The sequence below is a fragment of the Diceros bicornis genome, chromosome 34 (genome assembly GCF_020826845.1).
Source record: "Diceros bicornis minor isolate mBicDic1 chromosome 34, mDicBic1.mat.cur, whole genome shotgun sequence".
Classification (NCBI taxonomy): Eukaryota; Metazoa; Chordata; class Mammalia; order Perissodactyla; family Rhinocerotidae; genus Diceros; species Diceros bicornis.
Genome location: NC_080773.1, coordinates 18866477 through 18891706, shown reverse-complemented (window position 1 = coordinate 18891706; position 25230 = coordinate 18866477). Strand labels below are relative to the sequence as shown.

At 45.5% G+C, this 25230-nt stretch overlaps 2 protein-coding genes across 5 annotated transcripts in view; both read left to right on the top strand.

Moving 5' to 3' along the window:
* Positions 1-8735, top strand: part of ZNF229 (zinc finger protein 229) — a 24029-nt gene extending 15294 nt beyond the window's left edge. For all 4 annotated transcript variants that reach the window (XM_058529525.1, XM_058529521.1, XM_058529524.1 and 1 more), the window contains one exon: positions 1109-8735. In XM_058529525.1, coding sequence (XP_058385508.1) covers positions 1109-3333 — 2225 coding nt within the window. In that variant the 3' untranslated portion in view covers positions 3334-8735. The remainder of the gene's footprint in view (positions 1-1108) is intronic.
* Positions 6570-25230, top strand: ZNF285 (zinc finger protein 285). The gene is given in 9 exon segments (XM_058530698.1): positions 6570-6612; positions 9972-10153; positions 13283-13472; positions 14830-14989; positions 17281-17338; positions 18691-18753; positions 20305-20431; positions 22705-23083; positions 23085-25230. Coding segments are annotated over 9 exon segments (2367 nt in total). The 3' UTR covers positions 24250-25230.

The following is a 25230-nucleotide window of genomic DNA, read 5'->3' as shown; positions in this document are numbered from 1 at the left end:
CCTATAAGTCCCTAATTGTAAACAGATTCATGTTACCTCAGCTCTAAAAGAAAAAAATAGCCTTCAAGGCCGGCCCTGTGGCATAGTGGTTGGGTTCAGCGCGCTCTGCTTCAGCAACCCGGGTTTGCAGGTTCGGATCCTGGGTGTGGATCTACACTACTTGTCAGCCATGCTGTGGCGGCGACCCACATACAAAATAGAGGAAGATTGGCAACAGATGTTAGCTCAGGGTGACTCTTTCTCAGCAAAAAAGCAAAAATAAAGATAAAAATAGCCAACAAAGAATTTCAGAATGTGTGGGCAAATTTTTAAAATCATCTGGAACTATGTGGTAAATATGCCAGTTTGATGGCTTGCAATCAGTAAGGGGGATAACTTGCTATTTTTATGTCTCTGTGCCTTACCAGTGTCATCTGGATTCCTGTTTAATATGCTCACAGAAGCCACAGACCCAGCTAATACATTTAGGGGATTTGGTGCTAGGTTCCCTTCTCAAGTTCAGCTCACACATACCCACAGTTAAACCTACTCCGGGGGGCAGTGAGGAGAGAGCGTTAAGAGTGGGCTCTACAGCTAGACTTCCATGTTTGAATCCCCCCTCACCACTTTCTCATGGCATGGTGGGGTAACTTCACTAGTTACTTTCCCTGTCTGTGCCTTGGTTTCCTCATCTATAAAATGAAGATAATCATGATTCCTACCTCAGTGTTATTCTGAGGGTTAAATAAGTTAATATGTATACATCGTTGGCACATAGGAAGTGTTACAATAGTGTTAGATGATATTATTATGATTATTATTATTATTAGCACCAATGGCATTACTAAGTGAAGAAGTGAATTTTCTCTGTAAAAATCTGTGCAGAATTTCTTTTTTGCTTGGTAACTATATGAAGCATAGTTTGTTACTAATAGATCATATTAACATTTAGCTTCAAAGCTTATTAATAGGAGCCTCTTCCTTTTTTCAGACGTAAAAATAAGTGCCATGATAGTTATTACACATAAAGCTTAATTTTTCTCTAGGCCATTATTGGCTGAAGTCTGAAAGCCTGATATCCCTGAGCTGATCTTGTACTTGTTCTCATAAGTTGTCTTTAACCCCATAGGAGACAAGAATGAAAAGGATTTGGAGTATATTCGAGAAAAGGAATTAAAACTCCTTTCCTACAGAGAGCTCTTTTACTGGAAAATCTGGGAACAGGTGGCCAGTGAATTAATGGGGAGTCAAAACCATAGTGTAAATCTTCAAGAGAAAGGTTTCCAGTTCTCGGAAGATGGTTCTCTCTGTCAAGGAGCATCTACTCAGGGTTCCCAGATTGAAAATGTCGTGGATGGTCTTCAAGGGGATGGGCCCATCAATTTAGAAAATCAAGAGCTTCCATCCTGGAAAGCTGTAAGGCCAGTCTCCATTCAAGAATCTTGGATGAAAGCCTTTGTGAATGAACCATGGAATGTTCTAGAAAGATGTAAAAAACTCAACATGGAAGATGCAATATATAAATGTGACTGGGATGATTATGGCTTCAGCTGGGTTTCATGTTATCATGATGACCACAGATTACCTGAAAGAGAAAAACCATGTAATTGTGATAAATGCAGAACAGATTGCATTAAAAAGTCAGTACTTCATCATCCTAACCCTAGAGAGAATGACTTTGAAAGAAACGAATGTGGAAATGGCCTCAGGGACGATTCAAACCTTCCTACTCATCCCAGAGTACCCTTGAAAGAGAAACCCTATAAATATCATGAGTTTGGTAAAGGCTTGTGGCAGACTGCCTATCTTGAGAGACATCAAAGAATTCCTTCAGGAGAGAAGTCATTTAAAAGTGACGAGTGTGGTCGGGGCTTCAGGCAGAACATACTCAGTCCCAGGATCCACATGGGGGAGATGCCCTACAGATGCGATGTGTGTGGGAAGGGCTTCAGGTATAGATCAGTTCTTCTTATTCATCAGGGAGTGCACACAGGAAAGAAACCCTACAAATGTGAGGAGTGTGGGAAGGCTTTCGGTCGGAGCTCCAACCTGCTTGTCCATCAGAGAGTCCACACAGGAGAGAAACCGTATAAATGCAGCGAGTGTGGAAAAGGCTTCAGCTATAGCTCGGTGCTTCAGGTCCACCAGAGGCTGCACACGGGGGAGAAGCCCTACACGTGCAGCGAGTGTGGCAAGGGCTTCTACGCCAAGTCCGCACTCCATAAGCATCAGCACGTCCACCCGGGAGAAAAACCCTACAGCTGCGTCGACTGTGGGAAGGGCTTCAGTTGCAGCTCCCACCTCAGCAGTCATCAGAAAACGCACACAGCAGAGAAACCCTACCAGTGTGACAAGTGTGACAAAGGTTTCAGTCACAGCTCATACCTTCAGGCTCACCAGAGAGTTCACACAGGGCAGCGTCTCTATGAATGTGATGTGTGCGGGAAGAGTTTCAGTTACAGCTCAGGGCTCCTCATGCATCAGAGACTGCACACGGGGGAGAAACCCTACAAATGCGAATGTGGGAAGGGCTTCGGCCGAAGCTCAGACCTCCACGTCCATCAGCGGGTCCACACGGGGGAGAAACCCTATAAATGCATCGAGTGTGGGAAAGGCTTCCGGCGGAATTCAGACCTTCATAGTCACCAGAGGGTCCACACGGGAGAGAGGCCCTACATCTGTGATGTGTGTGGGAAGGGCTTTATTTATAGCTCCGACCTCCTCATCCATCAGAGGGTCCACACGGGAGAGAAACCCTATAAATGTCCCGAGTGTGGCAAAGGCTTCAGTTACAGCTCTGGGCTTCTCATCCACCAGAGGGTCCACACAGGTGAGAAACCCTACAAATGTGAAGAGTGTGGAAAGGGTTTCAGGTGCACCTCAAGCCTTCACAAACATCAGCGAGTCCACACAGGCAAGAGGCCCTATACGTGTGATCAGTGCGGCAAGGGATTCAGTTACGGCTCAAATCTTCGCACCCACCAGAGACTGCACACGGGAGAGAAACCCTACACATGTTATGAATGTGGAAAGGGCTTCAGATATGGTTCGGGTCTCCTCAGTCACAAGAGAGTGCACACTGGAGAGAAACCATATAGGTGTGACGTGTGTGGGAAGGGCTACAGTCAGAGCTCCCATCTTCAAGGTCATCAGAGGGTCCACACCGGTGAGAAACCATATAAATGTGAGGAGTGTGGGAAGGGCTTTGGTCGAAGCTCCTGTCTTCATGTCCATCAGAGAGTCCATACTGGGGAGAAGCCATACAAGTGTGCAGAATGTGGGAAAGGCTTCAGTTACAGCTCAGGGCTGCGGAATCATCAGAGAGTGCATTTAAGTGAAAAGCTTTATAAGTAGATGTGAGTTGAGGTCTCCAGGTAGAACTCAGAACTTTGGTTTCATCTGAGAGCCAACACGGGAGAAAAACTCTATGAATGTCTTTGTGCAGGAAGGGCTGTAATAGAGGCTGACATTTTCGTAGTCAGCGGCTGGTCTGCGTAGAAAGGAAAGCTCTGGAAGTTTGATCAATGGGGAAAGCACTTAGTCACAAACTTCAGTCTTCAAGAGTCTATTTGCAGCAGAATAGTCCTTAAAGACATGACACGGCAGTGGCTTCAGTAAAAATCATCGCCTTCATCAGAGTTGGCTTAGGAGGGAGCTTTGACAAATCATATGAGTAGTGAGAATATGAAAGGAGCACATTATGGACATGGATTCCTTGTGGGGGCGAAATACCTACAGATGGGACAAATGTAGGGAAAAAGTGTCACTAAAACCAATATTGTATGTATTTTTTAGAAGGTAGTTTTTATAAAAATTAAAAGATGGTAATGTTCATTGAGACAAGTCACTTTTAGAAGGCCAGGAACAGTTACAAGGAAAATCCTTCTGTGGGTGGGTCTTGGTAATGTCTCTCCATCATGTTTTCATCATGTTTCTGTGGTTGTGCTTTGTCTCATGGAGGTAAACTGCTCTCAGAGAGAAGCTGTACTAAACTGCAAGAATATTTCATTTTCTCAAGTTTTAAAAACAAAATCTGATTGGGCTTTTCATTGGCCTTGCATTGAATTTAGATTTAATTTGGAAAGAACTTACATCTCTGAAATGCTGATTTTTTTTTTTTCCCGTTTTGACAATGCCATGTGTTTCCACTTACTGAAGTATTTTAAATGATCTCTCGGTAATATATTTTAGAGATTTAAAAAAATAGGTTCTGATTATTCTTAATTACATTTCTAGGAATTTTTTTTTATTGCCATCATGAATATAATATTTTTACCCTATTTCATTTCATAGGGGGTTTTTTTAAGTATAAGACAAACGTTAAAACATTTTCAAAATGAGAAATACCATTTTAACTTGTCAAAATAGCAGTGGTAAGACAGATTGAGCGAAGCCACGTCTGTGAGGATCTGTGGAAACACACCCTTATTGGTGAGAGGGAAAATAGTCTTTTTTGAAAGAATTTGTCAGTGTATTGAATTCAATTTGCATAACTTTTGAAGTGGCAGCAAGTGTGTAGTTGTTTATACTTGGGATATAGTTGCAAATATGGGAAAAGTATGCCTAAGGATGAGTTTTGTAACATTTTCTTACAATAGCAAAAAAGAAAATGTTAATACTCCCGGTGTAATAGGTTAAGGCACATGTTTATGAGGGAAAACCACTAAAAATATTCAGATACACCTATGATGCTGTTGAAGGTTGCCCACGAGCTATTTAGTGAACCAAGAAAGTTGTAGAACAACAAGTATAGTATGACCCCATGTTGTTAATATGTTTTTATGTGAATGTATGTTTATAGAGAGAAAGAAAGAAGATGTGTGAAAGGTCAATATCATAACTCATCTCCAGGAGGTGGGATGGGGGTGTGTAATACATTCATGTCCTTTCACATATTTTACTTTTTAGCAAAGAGTATCAATTTTATATCAATAGTAAAGCTATTTTTTTAAAAAACATAGTCTAATGGAACAATCCTTTATGGTCAAAGATCCATATTATAACCTCTATAATACCTTTGGCCTTTTCTACTGTTTCGTCAGCACCCAGTACCAAATATAAGGGATGCAAATGAACTGGAATTTGTGATTGAGATATTTCAGAGGCTGCATCATTTGTCCTGGCTGGTAGGAGGTGAGGCAGTCTGGGTCATTGGGAGGAGATTTGGTGCTTCCGTGCTGCCTTCTGGCCCTCTGGGACCAGGGAGCCCACAAGGCTGGCTTCGTAGAGGGCAGTGTGCCAGCATGTGCTCCCTCCAGGCTGACTTGTCCATCTGGGTGACTCAGGAGACCTGGGTGTGGCCTGGGCAGAGCTCCTCTCTGCTGCCTGGGGCCGCTAAACCAAGAGTCTAAGATTTAGGCATCTCAGGAAGGTGTGGAAGGGGCACTTAAATCTAAATAAATAGTTAAAGAGTATATGTAGAGGTCAGAAGCAAAGTGTTGATACCAAGGAATTGTTAGCTTTCAGAAAGAGACTTGAAAAAAAATCTACAGTATTTTATAGAATAGCAGCAGGGTCACTCTGTGATGGGGTGGATTTTATAGCCAAGAAACAAATGTAGACACACCTCAGACCTTCAAGGTTTGTGGGTGAAAAGTTTAACTCACTCAGTGGATTTCCAAAGGTGGACAGCGGAAGACCCAAGCATCCAGAAAGCTGGGGGCAGAGGACCTGCAGTGGGACAGTTCTATGGTAACAGAAGGGAAGCCAATGTGACTGAAAGGCACCAAATGAGGGAGAAAGTGTAGGAGATGTGTTGAGAGGAGTAGAGGAATGTGGTGGATTACTGATGGCTACAGATTCTTTCCTTCTGTTGAGAGGTGAAGTCTAGTTCTCATTCCCTTGAATCAGGGCTGGCCTTGGTAACTCAAGTGACTAATAGAAGATGGTGGAAGTGATGGTGTGCCAGTTGCCAGGCCAAGGCCTTAAGGTCTAATAAAGTGTCTGCTTCCCGTCTTTTGGAACACTCACTCTTGGAGCTCTGAACTGCCACGTGAGGCTGCCGGAGCCCAGCCATCCCCACCAAGGCACCAGGCATGTGTGTGAAGCCATCTTGGTCCCTCTAGACCACAGGGATCCCAATGGATGCCATGGAGAGCAGAAGATAACCCTGCTGAGCCCTACCTGAATTTCCCACCGGTCAAATCATGAGACAGGGTAAAATGATAGTTGATATCAGCTGCTAAATTTGGGGGTCATTTGTTATGCAAATAGCAATAGATAACTAGAATGGTGGAGGACAAAATTACGCAGGAGTTTGTAGGTCCTGCAAGGAGTTTTTAAGCAAAGCAACAATCTGATTTCTGACTTGAAGGGAAAAAAATCACTGGCTAATGTGTGGAGAAGAATTTTGGAGAGACAAAACTAGAAACGTGAGAACAATTGGGAGGGTCTTGCAAGTCAGAGATGTCCAGGTGAGGGATGGCGGTGGCTGGGACTCTGGGGTAGCAGTGGAAATGGAGAGGAGTGGATGGGTGTGAGATATATATTTGAAGGCAAAACAGGACTTTCTAACAGATGAGATGTGGAGATTGAGGGAAAGGGTAGAATTGAGGGTGATTCATGAGATTTTGGCTTTAGCCTCTGGGTAGATGGCGGGGTCATTGACTGAGAGAGAAGACAAATTAAGTGCAGGTGAGGGCTTAGTTCCATGTTGGAATATTAACTTTACAATTCTTAGTATACATCCAAATAGAGATATCAGATAGCTAGTCTCCGTATTACAGCATCTTCTCTGCTCTTTTCCCAATCATTTCAACAATTGCGCCTATAATTAGCAATTAGTCATTCCCAAATAAAGTCAAATGGAAAAGCTTTGGGTATTTTCACAGTAGCCATCTGGTGTTAGAATCTGGGCGTTTAGCATTGTATAACACACAGCATCTGCCGGCTAACCCTATAAAAGTCTATCTGACATCAGGAACCGAAGACATAAACCCTATTAACAGAGGAACTAGTTCTCTGCTCAAGACTGCTTCTTTGGGAAAAGGTGCAGGGTGGAGGTTCCATCAGTGGGAAGGTTCTCCTTAGGATGGTACCCACTGGCCAAAAGGAGTCTAAGATCTTAACTGTGAAGCTAAACTAAGCGTGGATGTGCCAAGGTTGCGGCAGGTTAACCAGTTGTGCCGCAGTGGTCTGCTGACTGGACAGACCCTGTTCTCCAGGAAGTCATTAGGTCTGAAGTGATGAATGAACTGATGGTACTATCTTATGAACCCCAGAAATCACTACCTGTCTGTTAGTGGCTAGGAGAGGAGGGCATGAAGAAGTGAGACTTCAGTCTGTACCCCCTACTTCAAGTCCTGAACTCTATCTCATGCATATCAGAAGATTCTTGGGGACCCAGGATGTGGTTCAAAACTCCTTGACTAATTGTTAACTTTTAAAAAAATCAAGATGCACAACAATTTAATATTGTCTCATTTGTGTGGAGGAACAAATATGTATGCAGAGACATATATCTGTATATCTAGTCGTGTCACTTAACGATGGGAGTATGTTCTGAGAAATGCTTCGTTAGGTGATTTTGTCATTGTGCAAACATCATAGAGTGTACTTACACAAACCTAGATGGTATAGCCTACTATACATCTAAGCTCTGTCGTACTAATCTTATGGGGCCACGGTCCTTTGTTGATCAAAACATTATGCAGAGCATGGCTGTACATACTAACACTCACAGTAGACTTGGGGATTTGAGATGGGAAAGGAGACTTATTTTTGATTGTATACACATGTTTGTAACTAGGAATTTTTAGCTGTGCAATTGAAAAAAGAATCTAGCAGATAAAGAGACTCCTGTCTAAAAAATGATTTCAGTGCTCACAAGTATACAACCCTCAAAGTTGGCTCTGAGGTATTATTACAAAAGGCCACTGACGTCTGTTGGGACATTGGCATCGTGGTCGGTCGGTGAGGGAAGTACCTCTAGTCCCATCCAGCTGGTGCATGCCAGGTTCATCAGCTGCCAAAAGCCAGGACATTATGGCCATCAGATGGCCTCACAGAGAACTTGTACCAAACAGGGTGTCTAGAAAACCATCTTAAACATATCCTTGTCCCAGATGCTGGAAACCTGTGGTCCTCTGTGGGACTGATTTTCTAGAAACCCAAGTCCAGATGATCAATAGACTCTACCTTGCTTCTAGAGCATCCGGGATCAGGGAAAGCACACAATTGTCCCAGATGGTGACGACATTACTGTGACAACGGTTCTGACAGAGGCAAATGCATTTCTCCCCACAAAAGTGCTGGGGACTTCAAAGAGTAAGTAGCTGATGGGGCTGCTTCTGGAGGTGATTTCAGATCACATAGTAACTGGCGATATGAGTCATGTTGCTCTAGAACAGCGCTGTCCAATAGAAACACAATGCAGAACAATATGGGAGTTTAGTAAGCTGACTTATACCAAAAAGTTATCAATAACTTCCTTACACCAGCAGTCATGAGTTAGGAAATCAACTGGGAAGAGATACCATTCATAGTAGCAGCAGCGACAAAAAACCCTAAACATGCAACAAATTAGACTCCAAAAGGGCAGGGATTTTTGTCTCTTGTTCACTGCTGTATCTCCAGTGCTTAGGATGGTGCCTAGCACATAGTAGGTGCTCGAAAAATAACTATAACAATGGACACAGACAAAAATTCCTGTCTGTCATGCAGCTTAAATCCTAGTAGGGGGAGGTAGGCAGTAAACAAAATATGTAAGTAAACGACAGGGTATTTTAGAAAGTGTTAAGTACCAAGAGGAGAAAGGTAAAGTGGAGAAAGGCGGATGGTGAAGTGGGAGGGGCTGTTGCAGTTGTAGATAGGAGTGTCACAGTAGACCTCGCTGAGAGGGACATTTGAGCAAAGGATAAAGAAGCAAACCTTGTGGCCCTCTGGGAAAAGAACATACCAGCAGAGGGAACAGTGATCAGGTTTGAGAGCGTGCAGCCCAGTGTGGTTGGACCAGAATGAGCAAGTAAGAAAGTAGTAGAAGATGAGGTCAGAGAGGAGGGGGAAAAAAGAATAAATTAACTCAAACTGGGAGGCTCTGCATGTTTATCACAAATAATACGGAGGCATATTAAAGAAAATATCCTCCTCCCCAACCAATAAAAAGACTTTTAGGAGCTGCCAAAATTAAGAATGACTCCCATCTCTGGTAGATCTTTCTAGATTTTTTTTTTAAATCACGATGAAACTGTGACGTCAAGACATCAAAAAAGGCCAAAAGAATTTCACTGTCCTCTTTGTGTGCCCTAAGTTGCAATGTCAAGCTATAGCTGGGTGTTATTCCTCCAGCTCATGCCCACTGCTTGGAGGGGGGGGTCTTCAATTGTCTGTCTAGTGTGGGACTAGAGCTGGCAAACAGATTGTTCTCATCCATTTTTTGGTACTTTCTTCCAGGCCAGAATTGTGGGCCTCTAGTGAAATCCTTATTCAATTTTCTTATCCCCATTAGGGCACACAAAAAAAAGATGTTTTCTTTAATAGAAATCCTAAAATGCAAAAAAGCGTTAAGTCCCAACAAGAAAGACTTCTCAGAGACAATCTGAAAACTTTCCGTGTTTTCGTGATTTGTTGAAATGTCTCTTTTAGGAGGACCCCCCCCCGCCCCCGACTCGTGCTAGTCCCTGATTCAACATAGAAGCCAGTGGTGGTTAATTCCTTCTGCTTCTCCGGAGAAGGGGAAACATATTACAGGGCTGTGTCAGGTCTCAAGTGTGGAAGATTTTCCAGAGACCCCTTCAATAGAGACAAACTGTGAAAAAGGTATTTAAGTAAATTTTAATTGAAAAATCGCGTGCTTGTAAAATCAAAGGGTATGTCTACAGAATAAGAACCTGTAAGGATTTTTACTAAAGTGGTAACAAGTGCTCATTTTCCAGGAGGTAAGAGGTTGCGTCTTCCCTCTTTCTTTTCATCACGAGTGGAGAGTGATTTGTCTTAGTCATTATTAACATGTCACTGTTATTTTATCGCTATTGTAATTGTTACTATTATTTTAGATAAAAAGACAGAGCCAGGCGGGGCCCACCTGCACCGAGGACCCCCCCCCCCCCCGGGCGGGCCTCCCACGGCTGCAGCTGCCGCGCAGGGGCTTGTGGGGATTGTAGTCCACAGGCTTCCTTGCGCATGCGCCGTGATCACGGAGGCGCGCGCTGTGGGCGACTTGTTCCGGGGCGCTGAGGTGAGTGCGGCCTGGACCGCGCCCCCTTCGGAGGCGTCGCCGGGAATAGGGGTGGAGGCTGTGCCGCTGTGACTCGGCCCTGTCGACTGGAGTAGGAGGAGTTGGAAGGAGGGCCGGGTGCCCGATAAAAGGTCCTCTTTGGCGGGTGGGGTGATGAGGGGCTCCGGATCGGCCTCCCTGGGATGGGGTGGGGAGAGCCTGGGCTCGGGTTGGGGGCGTTGACTCAGGAGGTGCCTCTGCAGCTTTCGGGATAACGGCTTGGGCTGTGCATCCCCGGCGCAGGGCTGGTGTCAGTCTTGAGACGCGCATCTCTGGACCCAGGCGCGGAGGGGGCCGTTGGCTCAGGTTTGGGGGGTAATGGTTTGGGCTGTGCGTCCCGGGCTGGGGAGACGGATTGGCTGAAGCAGTTCATCTCCGAGGATGGGCGCGGCTTGGGCTGTGCATTCCTCGGTCTGGCGGGGGGCGATTCTGGCTCAGCACCCCTAGGTTCCTGGAGTCTTTGAGTTCTGAACGCTGTGTTGGGTATTTGGCAGCTCAGGGTCCATCTGGGGCATTCTCGACTTTAGGGCGGAGGTTCTGGCCTCTGGACACAGGGCGACAGCTCCGACTGCACGTCCTATCTCTAGTAATAAATCTGGAGTGTGTCTCTGAATACAGTTTGAAAAGAACTGCCCCAAATTATTAACCCCAGCCTCTCCTTGCATGCTGTGAACCAGAGAATGCAAACTTTGCGGATTATAAGACATAGCAAATTGTAAATTGTTAAATTGCAGTCAACAAATTGGAAATTTGGACGCTGACTCTACATTTGGTAAAATTAGAGATTTAATGTTAATTATTTTAGGTGTAATATTAGCATTTTAAAAACGATTTCTTATCTTTTAGAGTTACATAGTGAAGTATTTATGGACGAAATAATATGATCTCAGGGATTCGCTTCAAAATATTATGTGAGTACATGGGGAGTGGGTAGAGGTATAGTTGAAACAAGAGGGAGCACATGTTGATAATTGTTTAAGCTGCATGATTGGTACCTGAGAGTTCATTATCCTGTTCTGTCTACCTCTGTATCCGTTTGAAATTTTCGTAATAAAATATTTTTGAAACAATTTTCCAGTTAACTAGCTAGGAGCTGCCTGAGGCATAGAAAAGTTGGATTTTACTCTTAGTTATGCATAGTCTGTGGGGGCCAGACCTTGAGAATTCCCCCTCAGACTAGACCCCTTTGCCTTGGGAATCACTGTGAGCTTGGAGGTGCGGTCAGAGTTCAGGCCTGTCAACAAAATTCTGTCGTCTACTTTTTTTTTTTTTATAATTTTATTTACTTATTTATTTTCCCCCCAAAGCCCCAGTAGATAGTTGCATGTCATAGCTACACATCCTTCTAGTTGCTGTATGTGGGACGCGGCCTCAGCACGGCGGGAGAAGCGGTGCGTCGGTGCGCGCCCGGGATCCGAACCCGGGCCGCCAGCAGCAGAGCGCGCGCACTTAACCGCTAAGCCACGGGGCCGGCCCAGTCGTCTACTTCTTTTCTTAATGAAGCTGATTCATAAGTATTTTATATCTGTTGTCTCTTGTGAATGGGATATTTTTTTTTCTTCTATCTCTGTAAACATGGGTGTGTTTTTCAACATCTCAAACCTAATATTTCCAGAACTGAGCTCCTGATCCTCCCCTACAAAACCTGCCCCTCCTAGGGTCTTCTCCATCTCTGTAAATGGCAACTCCATCCTTCCGGTCACTCAGGCCAAAGCCTCCACTGCTGTCTTTCTTTCCCACTCCTCATGCAAGTGATCAGTAGTTCCCGTTGGCTGTATCTTTAATATAAATGCAGAACTCAATAACTTCTCACTGCCTCCACCTCTGCCGCCCCGGTCCAAGATACCATCATCCCTCCGAGCTGGTCTTCCTGCTCCCCATCTTGCCACTGTTAGTCCGTTGCCAACAGCAGCCAGGTAATCCTGTTAATACCTAAGTTAGATCAGGCACTCCTCTGTTCAAAATCCTCCATTGCTCCCATCTAACGAGAGTAACAGCCCAAATCCTTAAAATGGTCCATAAGCCCATATACCATCTGTATTTCATCTCCTGTTGCTCATTTCCTCACTCACTCCACTTTAGCCACAGGCCACGCATGCTGCCACCTCAGGGTCTTTGCACTTGCTGTTCCCTGTGTCTAGAATGCTCTTGGTACAGATATTTGTATGACTCACTCTCTTACTTCATTAGGTCTTTACTCACATATCACTTTGGTGAGATCCTTCCTGCCCACCCTATTTCATTCCCTATCCCCCTCCCCCCATTTTTTTCCTCCATAGCACTTATCACTGCTGTATCTTCAGTGTCTGGATCACTGCCTGGCACACAGTAGGCACTTAGTAAGTATGTGTTGAATGAGGGAATGCGGTTCCTGTCTTCTCCGAGCTTATAGCCAAAGGCGGGAGATGATTAAGCAGCCACAGCATAGGGTGGTGATAGGAGAGGTGCCAGCCCCAGTAGGTACTGGCTGTGGTCTGAATGTTTATCCCCCTAGAATTCGTGTGTTGAAATCATGGTGTTAAGGGGTAGGGTGTTGGGAGGTTATTAGGTCGTGAGAGCAGAGCCCTCATGAATGTGATTAATGCCCTTAAATCAGAGGCCCGAGAGAGCGCCCTTGCCCCCTCCACCATGTGAGGACACAGCAAGAAGTCTGTGATCCAGAAGAGGGCCCTCACCTGATGACGCTGGCACCCTGGTCTCGGACTTCCAGCCTCCAGAACTGTAAGAAATACATTTCTGTTGTTTATAAGCCACCCTGTCTGCTGTATTTTGTTATAGCAGCCTGAGCAAACTAAGACAGTACGTAATGTAGTAGGGGTTATCAAGGAATGCTTCCTGGAGGAGGTAACATCTAAACTGAGACCTGAAAGATAATAATAATAATAGCAACACGATGTTGGAACTCTTTAGCATGACATCCAAGATTCTTCAAGATTTGGCCCCTGGGGATGTTTCCGGCCTCGTGGTAGCCAGGCCGCCCTGTGATTCTCTGTGTCCTGGTCCACACCCACGTGCTTCCTGTGCTTTGATCGGACCACAGTATTTCCCACATCTGTTCTTTTGCCCGTTATCCTCTTCTTTCCTTGTCAGTTTGGAAACACGTGTTTCTTCAGGCATCAGCTACAGCTCAACTGTCATCTTCTAAAGCCTTCCCTCACTGCCTGGACCCGCTCAGGGTGTGTCGAGTCCCTGTTCTCTGTGCCTTTGTGCGGCTCTGTGGAATGTCTGCTGCAGTGCTTCTCAGGTTCCAGTGAATTCGTTTGCTCACCTCCACCCCGTGGTTGGCCTACCTTTAGACCAAGGACTGATCTCACTTTATATCTGGAGCACTCAGCCCACAGCCCAGTCACGACAGCCAACCCTTGTTACTCCTTATTGTATGCCAGGCCCTGTTCTGAGCACTTCGCATGTAAGAGCTGCTTGAATTCCCACAACTACCCCCATGAAATAGGTTCTCTTAATATCCTGTCCTGTGCAGAGGAAGGAGCTGAGGGATCAGGAGACAGTTTGCCCAAGGTCAAGGGCACACAGTCAGTGAATGACGAAGCCTTGAACCCCGGGCAGTCTGACTTCAGAATCTGTCTTACCACCTAGGCTCTGCCGCCTTCCTCAGGGTCAGCGTTCAACGAGTGGGTCAGATATGAGCAGTGTTCCTTGCACTTTGACCTCACGATCTGACCTCTTCAGTCTAAGAATTAAGTTTGGCAAAGGCCCAGACTTCGTTCACTGATTTGTTTGGCACTTATTGCATGCCAACCTTGCCACATGTACATGAATAATATAATCTCTATTCGTAAGGAGCCCTAGTTACAGGATAAAAAGCAAAAGTAACCAGAAAAGTTGCAGTGCAATGTGAAAAGTGTTACAATGGCTGTCGGTACAAGATCCTGTGGTCTCATCACAGAAGAGTGATCCCCATGGGCGGGAGGATATGGGAAGGTCATTAGAAAAGCCTTCCCATAGTCCCATAGTTCAGAGCCACTTGAACTGGCCAGTAGTAGGCTTTGTCATGTGCACACAGCCAAGTCTCACTAGTCTTAGGTCTGGGACAGGCTTTCTGAGGGCAGGGCTGCAGGGCACAGTTGTGCAGCCTGGACACTACACAAGGACACCACATCTAAGGTGTGCCATTCACATCATAGAATACGTATGCGCATGCACACACATGCACAGTTTTTCAGCAGGTAGCCGTAAGAGTGCCTTGTTCTAACACAATCAGTATGTTGTTATAATTTTCCAACAGGTAGAAGAAAAGTATCTTGAGGAGGGGGTGCATTTTTCTAATTTGTGCAAAGGCAAATGAGAGTGGACCAGGGACAGCCCTGTCTGCAGTCCTGCCACGGGCCCTTAGGGCTGAAGCTGGTCTCGTAGAGTCCTTCGGCTCAGATCCTCACGGGTCACAGACGTACGGCTTTGGCGCGATCACGTGACCTTCACCCTCACACACAGAAGAAAGTCTTTATCCTCGTCCCCAGATGATTTTCATGGCTGCTCCGTATATCTGTAAGAGGTCAAATTAGTTTCTTCTTAGTTCTGCAGCGTCTAGAACTTCTGGGGAGAAGAGCCAGGAATCTGGAAGCAGGGTTTGGGGAAGGATTGGGGCTTATGTCTCTGATTGTGTTTCTGGGCAATTGCAGTTCCAAATTCAGCTGCACCTGGACCTCGGTGCTCTTCCCCTCAAGAGGCTGATGTGAGCACCTGGTCTCCTTGCGGCTGCAGAGACTCAGATCAGCATGATAACCAGACTGAGCGAATGAGAGAGGCGTTTGTGGGAGAGAGCTGTGTGGGCTTCGGCAGGTGGAGAAAAAGCAGGGAATTGAGGCATCCTGGGCTGCGTATCTTTGGTTCCCCACCTCCAGCTCCACTCTCTACCTCTCTACCCTGCCGTTGCCCCGAGAGGCTGCCATTGCGCTCTGGCCGATGGGAAGTCACGACAGGAGAGTTTGGAGAGAGGGAGACGAGGGAGTTGGAGTACCTGGTCCCCCAGTTCTCTCTCTGCAGGGTTGTCACAGCCTGGCTGCACTTCTCCACAGAAAGTTACAGATCTTGTCGGGTGGCCCTTTCCACACAGCCCTCTGTTCCAGGCCCCAGTATTGTCCTTCCCCTCATCCCTTCAGGCCGGGCGTAATAATGGCACCTCTCTGTCACTTCCCGGGGCAATGCCTTATCCCCTGTGGTTTGCTTACACCCAGCCTACACCGTTGTAAGTAGTCTGCTTATTAAACTCCACTCAAATCTGATTGTACAATCTGGTTCCTGCTAGGGCCCTGAAAGCAGAAATGGAGCAAACCAAACCCCTCCCACATACGTGTGGGTGCGTGTGTGTCCATGTGTGCGTGTAACTCAGCCTGTCCTGTGGCTGGCTCTCAGGAGAAAACAGATTCTGGAAGAAGAGAGCCTGGTGTGTCTGTCTTTGCACATACGTCTAATGTATCAGAGCTGATTCTATTTAGGCATTTGTTAATGTCAAGAAAGATTGATTGAGTGTTTGAGAAATGGCAGGATCTTTACCAGGTACAGCAGATAAAAGACTAAGGCTTGGTTATTTCTTCAGGATTTATGTTTTTTTGACAGGGTTAGTGAGGAATATTTCTGGTAGGTTTTAACTAGTATTGTAAAACTACATGATTAGTGCTATGCTAAGGAATTAAACAAATCTTGGTTGGAGCCCAGAATAAGGGTGATTCTTGCTCTTTCTTAAAGGCAGGCAAGGAGGGAAAAAAGTCCCAGGATTTGTCAAAAAGACATTTCATATCCTGTTAACCTGAATCTGTAACCCTATGAGCTGCTAGAGCATGCAACTCAAAGCGTGGCCGGTAGACTGGTGACGGTTGGAGAACTAAATATTATTGGTCTGTGACCAGATAATTTCAGAACTTGAGTGTAAAAGTTTAAAAATTTTTATAGCACTGTTAGTAATTGTATGATTGATTAATCTAGTAATAAAAAAAATTGGGCTTATAATTTATATGCCTTTTTATTTCTTTTTTCTAGAAATTTCTTTTTTACTGTATTTTACCAAAATATTAGTCTGCAACAGATTGAAAATAATATAAAACTGGTCTCTCACCACGGGTAGTTTGAGAATCACTATTTAAGAGGACAGAGACATCGTTTATTTAAGAGGACAGAGACATCGTTTTTGGTTTTTATGTTTTAATCTTTGGGGTTCCCACAGTGCCTAAAGCAGCAATTTTATGCAGTGAGTTTCTCCTCAAAGGCCAGAGGCCACTGGGTTTACAAGGTTTATCAGACAGAATCCCAGCCGGAAATAAACAGCACGGTCAAATTGGGTAACTTGAGAAGAGCTTAATACGGGACAGTTTACAAAGGTGTAGGCAGAGTGTGGTAATTAACAAAGGGTGTTACAATGTCCCAGAGCCAGTCGTAGCGGGTAGCTCACTGCCCCTAGGACTGAAGGGCTAAGTGAGTGAGATGAGGACCACTGACAGGCGCCTTGACCTTTGGTCAAGGGACATGGAACAGCCAGTTCAAAGCAGCCCCCACGGAAAGAGCGGGGGGATAAATACTCTGACTTCACTTTTATCCCTTCCCTGATCTCCTACTGGCTTTCCCCATTGGCCGAACCCAACCGAAGTAGAGAGCCAGGGAATCCACTGATATAAGCAGGGCGGAGAAGAGAGTTGAGTAAATATGGAGTGGCAGGCTTGCAGGGTTTCTGTCTGTCTGCTTCACTAGTCCTGGAGAGCTTCTAGCTCAGAATACTGTGAGCGTTTCCAGAGCAGAGAGTGTGCCTTGTATGTCATAGCTGTGTCATCAATATTTGCAAAAGTCACGGGAGTAATTAGGATATAGGTGATGTCAATACATTCACAAGTCTGAGAAAAGGAAAAGAATGGGGCAGACCCAAAAGCTTGAGGAGAGAGATAGGAGTTACACACGGGTCTGGGAGGACGGCAGTGGGAGAGGCTTGAGGAGGTGGGAGTTCAGTCTATTGAGAGCAGGAAGAGAGGAAAAGATATCTTGGGAGAGAAGAACGTGGGAGACAGTTGTACAGATAAGAAGGAACCAATATTCATTCACAGCATGTGAAGCCCCTGGTCTCATGGATTCTTTCTTCTTTGCAGTTCTGCCTTCTCAGGAGCCTACCCTTTCCCAGAGGAAGACAGTATGATTAAGTTTCAGGTAAGTTCAAGTTTCCTTTCTTTCTCTTAAATGCCCTGTCCATTCTGAGGAGCTGGAGATCTCCATTTTCTGAATGGAGGTGAGGGATTTTGGAGTGACTACCACGTGGCAGGCACTTGACCTTGCTTATAACTGCTGGGTGAGGTAGGTGGTGTCACACCCTCTGTAGAAACGAAGAAGCGTGCTCAGAGATGTCAAGATGGTTTGTATACCATGCCAGTCCATGCATTGCTTGTCGCTACTCCACGCGAGATAAGTACAGAAGTCAAGAGAAAGAATTCAGAAACTTTGTAGCAATTTGGTGTCACCACAACATCTGAGCGTGTGGTCACTATATGCGTGACCGCACTCTGAGCAGCACTGGTCTAGTCCACGTAAGTAGCAAGATTTGAATGGGTGTGTATCAGACAGGGTTCAACATGTGAAACAGAACTGGTAGGAAATGTATATTAGGAGACCGAGTATAAGGAATTGGCTTATGTGATTGTGGGTCCTAGGCAAGTTGGAAATCCACGGGGAAGCCCGTGAGGAAGGGCAAGCTGGAACTCTTGGATGCAGTGAGGCTGCTGTCTACAGGTGGGATTTCTTCTCTCAGGGAAGCCCCAGCACTGCTCTTAAGGCCTTTCAACTGATTGAAGCAGGCCCACCCAGATGATCTAGAATAATCTCCCTTAAAGTCTACTGATTATGGACTTTAATCACATCTACTAAATATCTTCACAGCAACACCTAGGTTAGTGTTTGCTTCAATGACTGAGATGGTAGCCTGGCCAAGTTGATACACCATCATAGGATGGAGCAGGGATTTTTTAAATCATGAAGAATGTTTTAAATATGAAAATACACAAAAAGAGAAAATAGTACTATGAATCTCCATGTATAATACTGATCATGCTTCAACAATTAAAAACAATTGTTAATGTTTCAGCAATTAACATTTTGCCACATTTGATTAATCTCTTTTTCACTTTTCTCTTTTCCTTTCCTAAAGCATTTTTTTTTTGAGGAAGATTGGCCCTGAGTTAACATCTGTTTCCAATCTTCCTTCCTTTTTTTCCTTTTTTCTCCCCAAAGCCCCCAGTTGATAGTTGTATGTCATAATTGTACATCCTTCTTGTTGCTCTATGTGGGATGCCGCCTCAGCATGGCTTGATGAGCGGTGAGTAGGTCCGCGCCCAGGATCCAAACCGGCGAACCTTGGAACTTAACCGCTATACCACCAAGCCAGCCCCTCCCAAAGCATTTTGAAAGAACTTCAAAGAATAATGCAGAGAGATGTTATTTCATACTGTACTGGTTTTCTCTGAGCTTATCACTTTCTTATAGGACCTTATTAAACGCACCTAAAATAAACAAGCTCACGCTGTCACCCGTCTGCCTGGAAACCATCTTGCTCAAGGCCACAAATTCATGAGGTACATTTTCCATCTTCTAAGTTATTGCCAGCAGCAGTTTTACAGAACGTTTCACTGCTCCGTCGCCCAGGTTACCATTTTTCCAGCCTCCTCGACTATTGCAGCCTGGCCCCACAGCCAAAGCCACAGATAGGTATTTATTTGGTGGCCCTCTGCTGTGGTCACAGTCTTTGTGCTGGCCAGCTTGGATGTGTTGGGCAACGGCAGAGGGGCAAGAGAGCAAGCAAGAACGTGCCAGATCTCTTAAGGCCTGAGCTTAGAACTGGAGCGAGTCATGTGGCCAAATCCAAAATCTGGGGGCAAGGAAATTCACTCCGGCCCTAACCCCAGGTGGTCTAATGGTTAAGATTCGGCGCTCTCACCGCCACCGCCTGGGTCCATTTCCCGGTCAGGGAACCACACACCTGTCTATTGGTTGTCAGACTGTGGCGGCTGCGTGTTGCTGTGATGCTGAAAGCTATGCCACTGGGATTTCAAATACCAGCAGGGTCACCCATGGTGGACAGGTTTCAGCAGAACTTCCAGACTAAGACAGACTAGGAAGAAGGATCTGGCCACCCACTTCTGAAAAAAATTGGCCATGAAAACCCTCTGAATAGCAGTGGAGCATTGTCTGATAAAGTGCCAGAAAGTGAGAGGATGGTATAAAAAGACCAGGCAGGGTTCCACTCTGCTGTCCACAGAGTCGCCAGGAGTCAGAATCAACTTGACGGCACTAACAACAACCTTTGATGGAAGTAGGGAGTATGAGAGAATATTTCTAAATAGCAATCTAATCTATCACATACTCCCATATATTCCAGTATGTATTTCTAAAAAAGAAATGGACTAATGAGATTACCAATAATTCTTTGGTATCAGCTAATACCCAGACAATAGTCAAATTTCCCTGGTTATCTCAGAAATACTTCTTTTTGGTATCATTCAGGTGTTCCTCCTTCCACACTATTTCCTGTAAGTGGAGGCCCTAGATGCTTGATTAGCGTCAGATTCAAGCTGTTACATGAGTACTTCACAGATGGTGCTGTGTGCTAAGGGAAAGATTTAAAGATTTTTGCGTTCATGTTTATTGCTTTATATATTTGGTTTATTAATATTTTTGGACCGTCTGTGTACTGGAATCCTATAGCAATCTCTGCATAGGGTGGCCGAGAAACGGCGGTTTTGTTTTTCCAGACTATCATTGAGGCTAAGAAGGGAGAAAGAGTAGCCTGGGGGAGCCTCCTTTCCTACCCCTTCTCCCTGCAGTGTCTGTGCCACGTGGGCTGTAGGGTGTCTGTATTTCCTGGCTCACTAGGTCCAACTCCATGTCCTCCCCTAGGCTTGCAGAGTCCCTCTAGCGCCCCCCAGTGTCCGAGCCTCACATGGAGCCCGCTGTCAAATTAGAATGTGATTGGCAGGGTCCCAGCTCCAACATTGCAGCATGTGGTTTAAAAGCGAGGGTTTGCAGCAGAAAGACAATAACTTAATGACTGGCACAGCTTCAACTTTGCTCTTCTCCCAGCGGCCACTTGTGTGGATGGTGGATGTGGCGTGTGCTCGATGTTTTAGGAAGGCGTGACCTTCAAGGACGTGGCTGTGGTCTTCACGGAGGAGGAGCTGGCGTTGTTGGACAAGGCCCAGATCAACCTGTACCGCGATGTGATGCTGGAGAACTTCAGGAACCTCATCTCAGTGGGTGAGGACGGCGACCCCCTGTGACTGAGCACCAACCTGCTGGTCCTGTTTCCTTAAATGATCAGCTTCAAACCAGATAGAATATTCCAGTGGGAGCACAAAGAGAAACTTGGCCACTGGAGAGAAAACTCCTAAGAGATGCACGTGCAAATGAGAGCCCTGCAATTAGTGAGTTTTAACAGATAAATGTGAGCAGGTGGCCTCTGTGAGCTGTTGGTGCGAGAGCGGTCCTCAACCCCGCACCCCAGGCCTGTGGGCATCCGATGCAGTTAGCAAGCCCCCCTGACCTCCTCACATTTTAGGCTCTCCTTCTTTCCTCATATTTCTCAGGGTGAGATTGATAAAGTTCACGCACTTCCAAGGAACTTGGTCCCTTGGTTGCTTCTGCAGAAACACCTGTGTTTTGGACAAACTAGTGTTGAAGGAACCAAACCAGCATCTGGTATGTAGGAGGTGGCATACCTTGTCAGCTTACTTGCTGACAAATATCTAACCTAATTTCAATTTCTCGGAGGTCTGTACACAGATGTGTATCACCTCAGTTTGGTTTATAAGATAGTTACTGTTTTTTGTTTTTAAATTAGAAATACCTTATTATTATTATTATTATTTTTGCTGGGAAAGATTCGCCCTGAGCTGGCATCTGTTGCCAATCTTCCTCTCTCTTTTGTTTTCCTCCCCAAAGCCCAGTACTTAGTTGTATATTCTAGTTGTAAGTCCTCCTAGTTCTTCTATGTGAGCCGCCGCCACAGCATGGCTACCGACAGACGAGTGGTGTGGCTCCACAACTGGGAAGTGAACCCAGGCTGCCGAAGCAGTGAGAGCGCCGAACTTTAACCACTAGGCCATGAGGGCTGGGGCAAGATAGCCACTGTTCTTGTCCCCTTTTATGAAGGAAACAACGGAGGCACAGAGTGGATGAGTAACTTGCCCGTGGCCACACAGCTTGTAAGATAAACGAGGATTAGAACTCTCCTAATCTGAGTCTAGACCCTGTGTTTTTAATAACCGTGTGAAACTGAGTGCCACTATGTCTCTAGAGTAGAGACGCAGGGCTCCTTGGCCTAAATCTGCAGGATGCTGCCCCATTACTCAGTCCCGAAATCAACTTACTGTATCATAACCAGCAGTTTTTGAAAAGCAGAATAGATTAATGGACTAGAACACACAAAAAATTTATCAGAGGACGTTGCGCCTAGTAAGGTAAGTATCAGCTGATAAGACTGTGTTAGTTAACAGTCTGTGTCCATTTGTGTGACTTGGGTCGCAGTGTAAATGCTTTTCTTGTTACGGGTACGGTCAAAACAATTGGAAAACCACTGCTTTAAGCCTGTTCTGGGTAGTTCAAAGTCCCCCTTTCTCTGACACCACCATGTGAACTAAGGTCACTCTCAATAAGATGACTCAGAAACTACCTTGAACCAGAAGCAATAACCTAAAAGGGGAGAAATTTTCACAATATTATGCCCATTTCAATCCCCACTGCTGCTTTAGGCTCACCATGTACAGTTGTGCAGGTTGTACACAAACGTTCATGATAGTTCTTGCTATCATATCACAGTGATGTGAAGGAAAGGACATTATCAAGAGGACTTGTTGCTTATTTCTGCAATCTTATAGGGCATCTTGGAAGGTCCTTGTGATCCTTTGTGTCTCTCACTATGTCCAGCACTCCATTATTATGTATTTTATATATATATATATATTCTTCATGAATCATATGGAATCTTTCTCCATACCTTTGGTAGCTAAATGATTAAAGGCTTTTTATTGACTATTCGTATAGCAGGGAGGTAAATTTCTTCCTTTATAAAGTCTTCCCAAGATTTCTTTTGATTTCCCTACAACACCTGGTTTTTTTGTGTGTGTGTGAGGAAAATTAGCCCTGAGCTAACATCCAATGCCAATCCTCCTCTTTTTGCTAAGGAAGATTGGCCCTGGGCTAACATATGTGCCCATCTTCCTCTACTTTATATGGGACGCTGCCACAGCATGGCTTGACAAACAGTGCGTCGGTGCGCACTCGGGATCTGAACCTGTGAACCCCGGGCCACCACAGCAGAGCACGCGCACTTAACCGCTGCACCACCGGGCCGGCCCCCAACACCTGTTTTTTAATTGGCAGCTCACAGATTAGAATTACTGTGGTCCTAATTGTTACATATATAAATAGAAGCCAGTGACAACTTCCTACCCTATCCTACTTCATTTTCTCAAAACCTCTGGATAGATGATTTGCTTGTTCCCTTAGTCAAATTCTCTTTCTCCTCACAGGAGAAGGGATTGAAAAGAACATTTCGAATCTTCAGGAAAAAGGGTTGAGTTACCTCCTGCAAGAAGTGCTCTACTGTTGGCAGATTTGGACACAAAGGATCAGTGAATTAACTGTGGCTCAGGATTCTGTCACCAGTCTTCAAGGAGATTGTCCCCAATATTTAGAAGGAGATGTCTCCCTCTGTGAAGAGTGGGCAGGAGTGTCTCTTCAGATTTGTGAAAATGAAAACTATGTAATAAATGCCGTTAATTTAGAAAACCAGGATGGCGCGGCTTGGAAAGGCCCGACACAGACCCCAGAATCTTGGAGGAAAGCCATCATAATGACTGAGCCCCAGAAATCTCAGGGAAGATGTAAGAGAATTCCTGTGGAAGAGACCGTATGGATGTGCTCGGTGTGATGACAGCTTCAATGGGACCTCACGTGATCTGGGTGATTCCCAAGAATGTAAAGGAGACGAATCTTGTACATACACCGCCTGTGGGGAAAACTTGGCTATGAAATCAGCAGTCCAACAACATAATGTGGTCCACGCAGTCTCACAACCTTTGAAATGTAATAACTATGGAATGGGCTTCATAGAGGATACAAATCCTCATGGTCATCGTGGTGCTCATATAGGAGAAAAATCTCATAAATGTGATCAGTGTAGAGAAGACTTTAGTCAAAGCTCAGATCAAACCCACTCAGATGAGAAGCCGTATGAATGTCAGGAGAGGGCTGAGGGCTGTAAACAGAGCTCAGACCTTCCCAAATATCAGAAGGGCGCCTTGGGAGACAAACCCTATAGCTGCATTAAATGTGGCAAGGGCTTCAGGCGCATCTCCTCTCTTCACATCCATCACCACGTCCACACAGGGGAGATGCCCTACAGATGTGAGGTGTGTGGGAAGGGGTTTGGGTTCAGGTCCCTTCTTTGTATTCATCGGGGAGTGCCCACAGGGAAGAAGCCCTGTAAATGTGAGGAGTGTGGGAAGGGCTTTGACCAGAGCTCCAATCTGCTCGTCCATCAGAGAGTCCACACGGGGGAGAAACCTTACAAATGCAGCGAGTGTGGCAAATGCTTCAGTTCGAGCTCCGTGCTTCAAGTCCACCAGAGGTTGCACACGGGGGAGAAGCCTTATAGGTGTGGGGAGTGTGGAAAGGGCTTCAGCCAGAGTGCCCACCTTCACATCCACCAGAGGGTCCACACCGGGGAGAAACCCTACCAGTGCGGTGTGTGTGGAAAGACGTTTGCATACAGTTCAGTCCTTCACACTCATCAGAGAGTTCACACGGGAGAGAAACCATATAAATGTGGTGAGTGTGGTAAGGGCTTCAGTCGGAACTCAGATCTTCACGTTCATCTCCAAGTCCACATGGGAGAGCGGCCCTGTAAGTGTAAAGAATGCGGCAAGGGCTTCAGCCGTAACTCGGATCTCCTTGCTCATCAGAGAGCGCATATGGATGAGATGCAGTATCCATGTCGTGAGCATGGCGAGGGTTTTCGTCATAGCTCAGACCTTACTCATCAAAGACTGCACAAAAGGACAGAAGCATTATAAAGATAGTAAGTCAGGGTTCCGTCAGGAAAACAGAAGCCACTGTATCTATTCCAGATGATAGAGGCTTACTCAGCCGTTGGGAAGGCCGGGGGAGCGGAGCACAGGGACACTGCCACCCTTGATGTCAGTCTACAGCACTGGAGCAGCTGGTTCTTCAGCATTTCAGGAAAGTATTGTGGATCTCAAGAACTTCTGCAAAGCTCCCATCAACTATCGTGTGCTGTGGTGGCAAAGTAAGTGGTTCTTGACAAATGGATGGTTTGTGGCAGTAGCAATAGTTAGAGGTCAAATTTCCATTAATGGGTGTGCCCAGGAGGGAAATTCTAATTGGGATGAGTACAAATAGGACTTCAGTCCACCCTAAATCTTTAGTTTTTTTTAGAGAGTCACTACTAGAAAGATATTCTCTGTATAAAAAACATTCAAAATGTGCTCCGAAATGAAACCCATGTAATTACTGTGGTAAGAATATTAGCCCATCCTCAGGTTTTCAAATCCGTTAGGTGCTCTAAACAGGAGAGAAACTCTGTAGAGGTGATATTTTAAGGGTGTGGCAGAGACAGTGCTGTGGGTTCATCATTGGTTCTATTTCCTGGGCACATAGGAAGACTCCATTTCCCAACAGCCCTTGCAGTTACGAGTGGGTCCATGTGAGTGAGTTCCAGCCAATGGTGTGTGAGCAAAAGTGATAGAAACCGCCTCCGGGCCTGGCCCTTATGAGTGTCTCGTGATGTCCTCCAGGCTTCTCTTTCCTGTCACGGTGACCTTGGAGGCTGTTTGTTCCAGACTGGATTGATGGAAGGTGGCACTCTCACCTGTGTTGGACTTTTGAGTAAGAAATAAACATTTATTGTGTTACGCTACTGAGATTTTGGTGGTTTATCTGTTATTAGCATTGCCTCGGCTATCCTGACTACTACAGAGGGATTTAATAGCAACATACTTCATAGTCATTGGAGTCCACATTAGAAAGCAATGTTA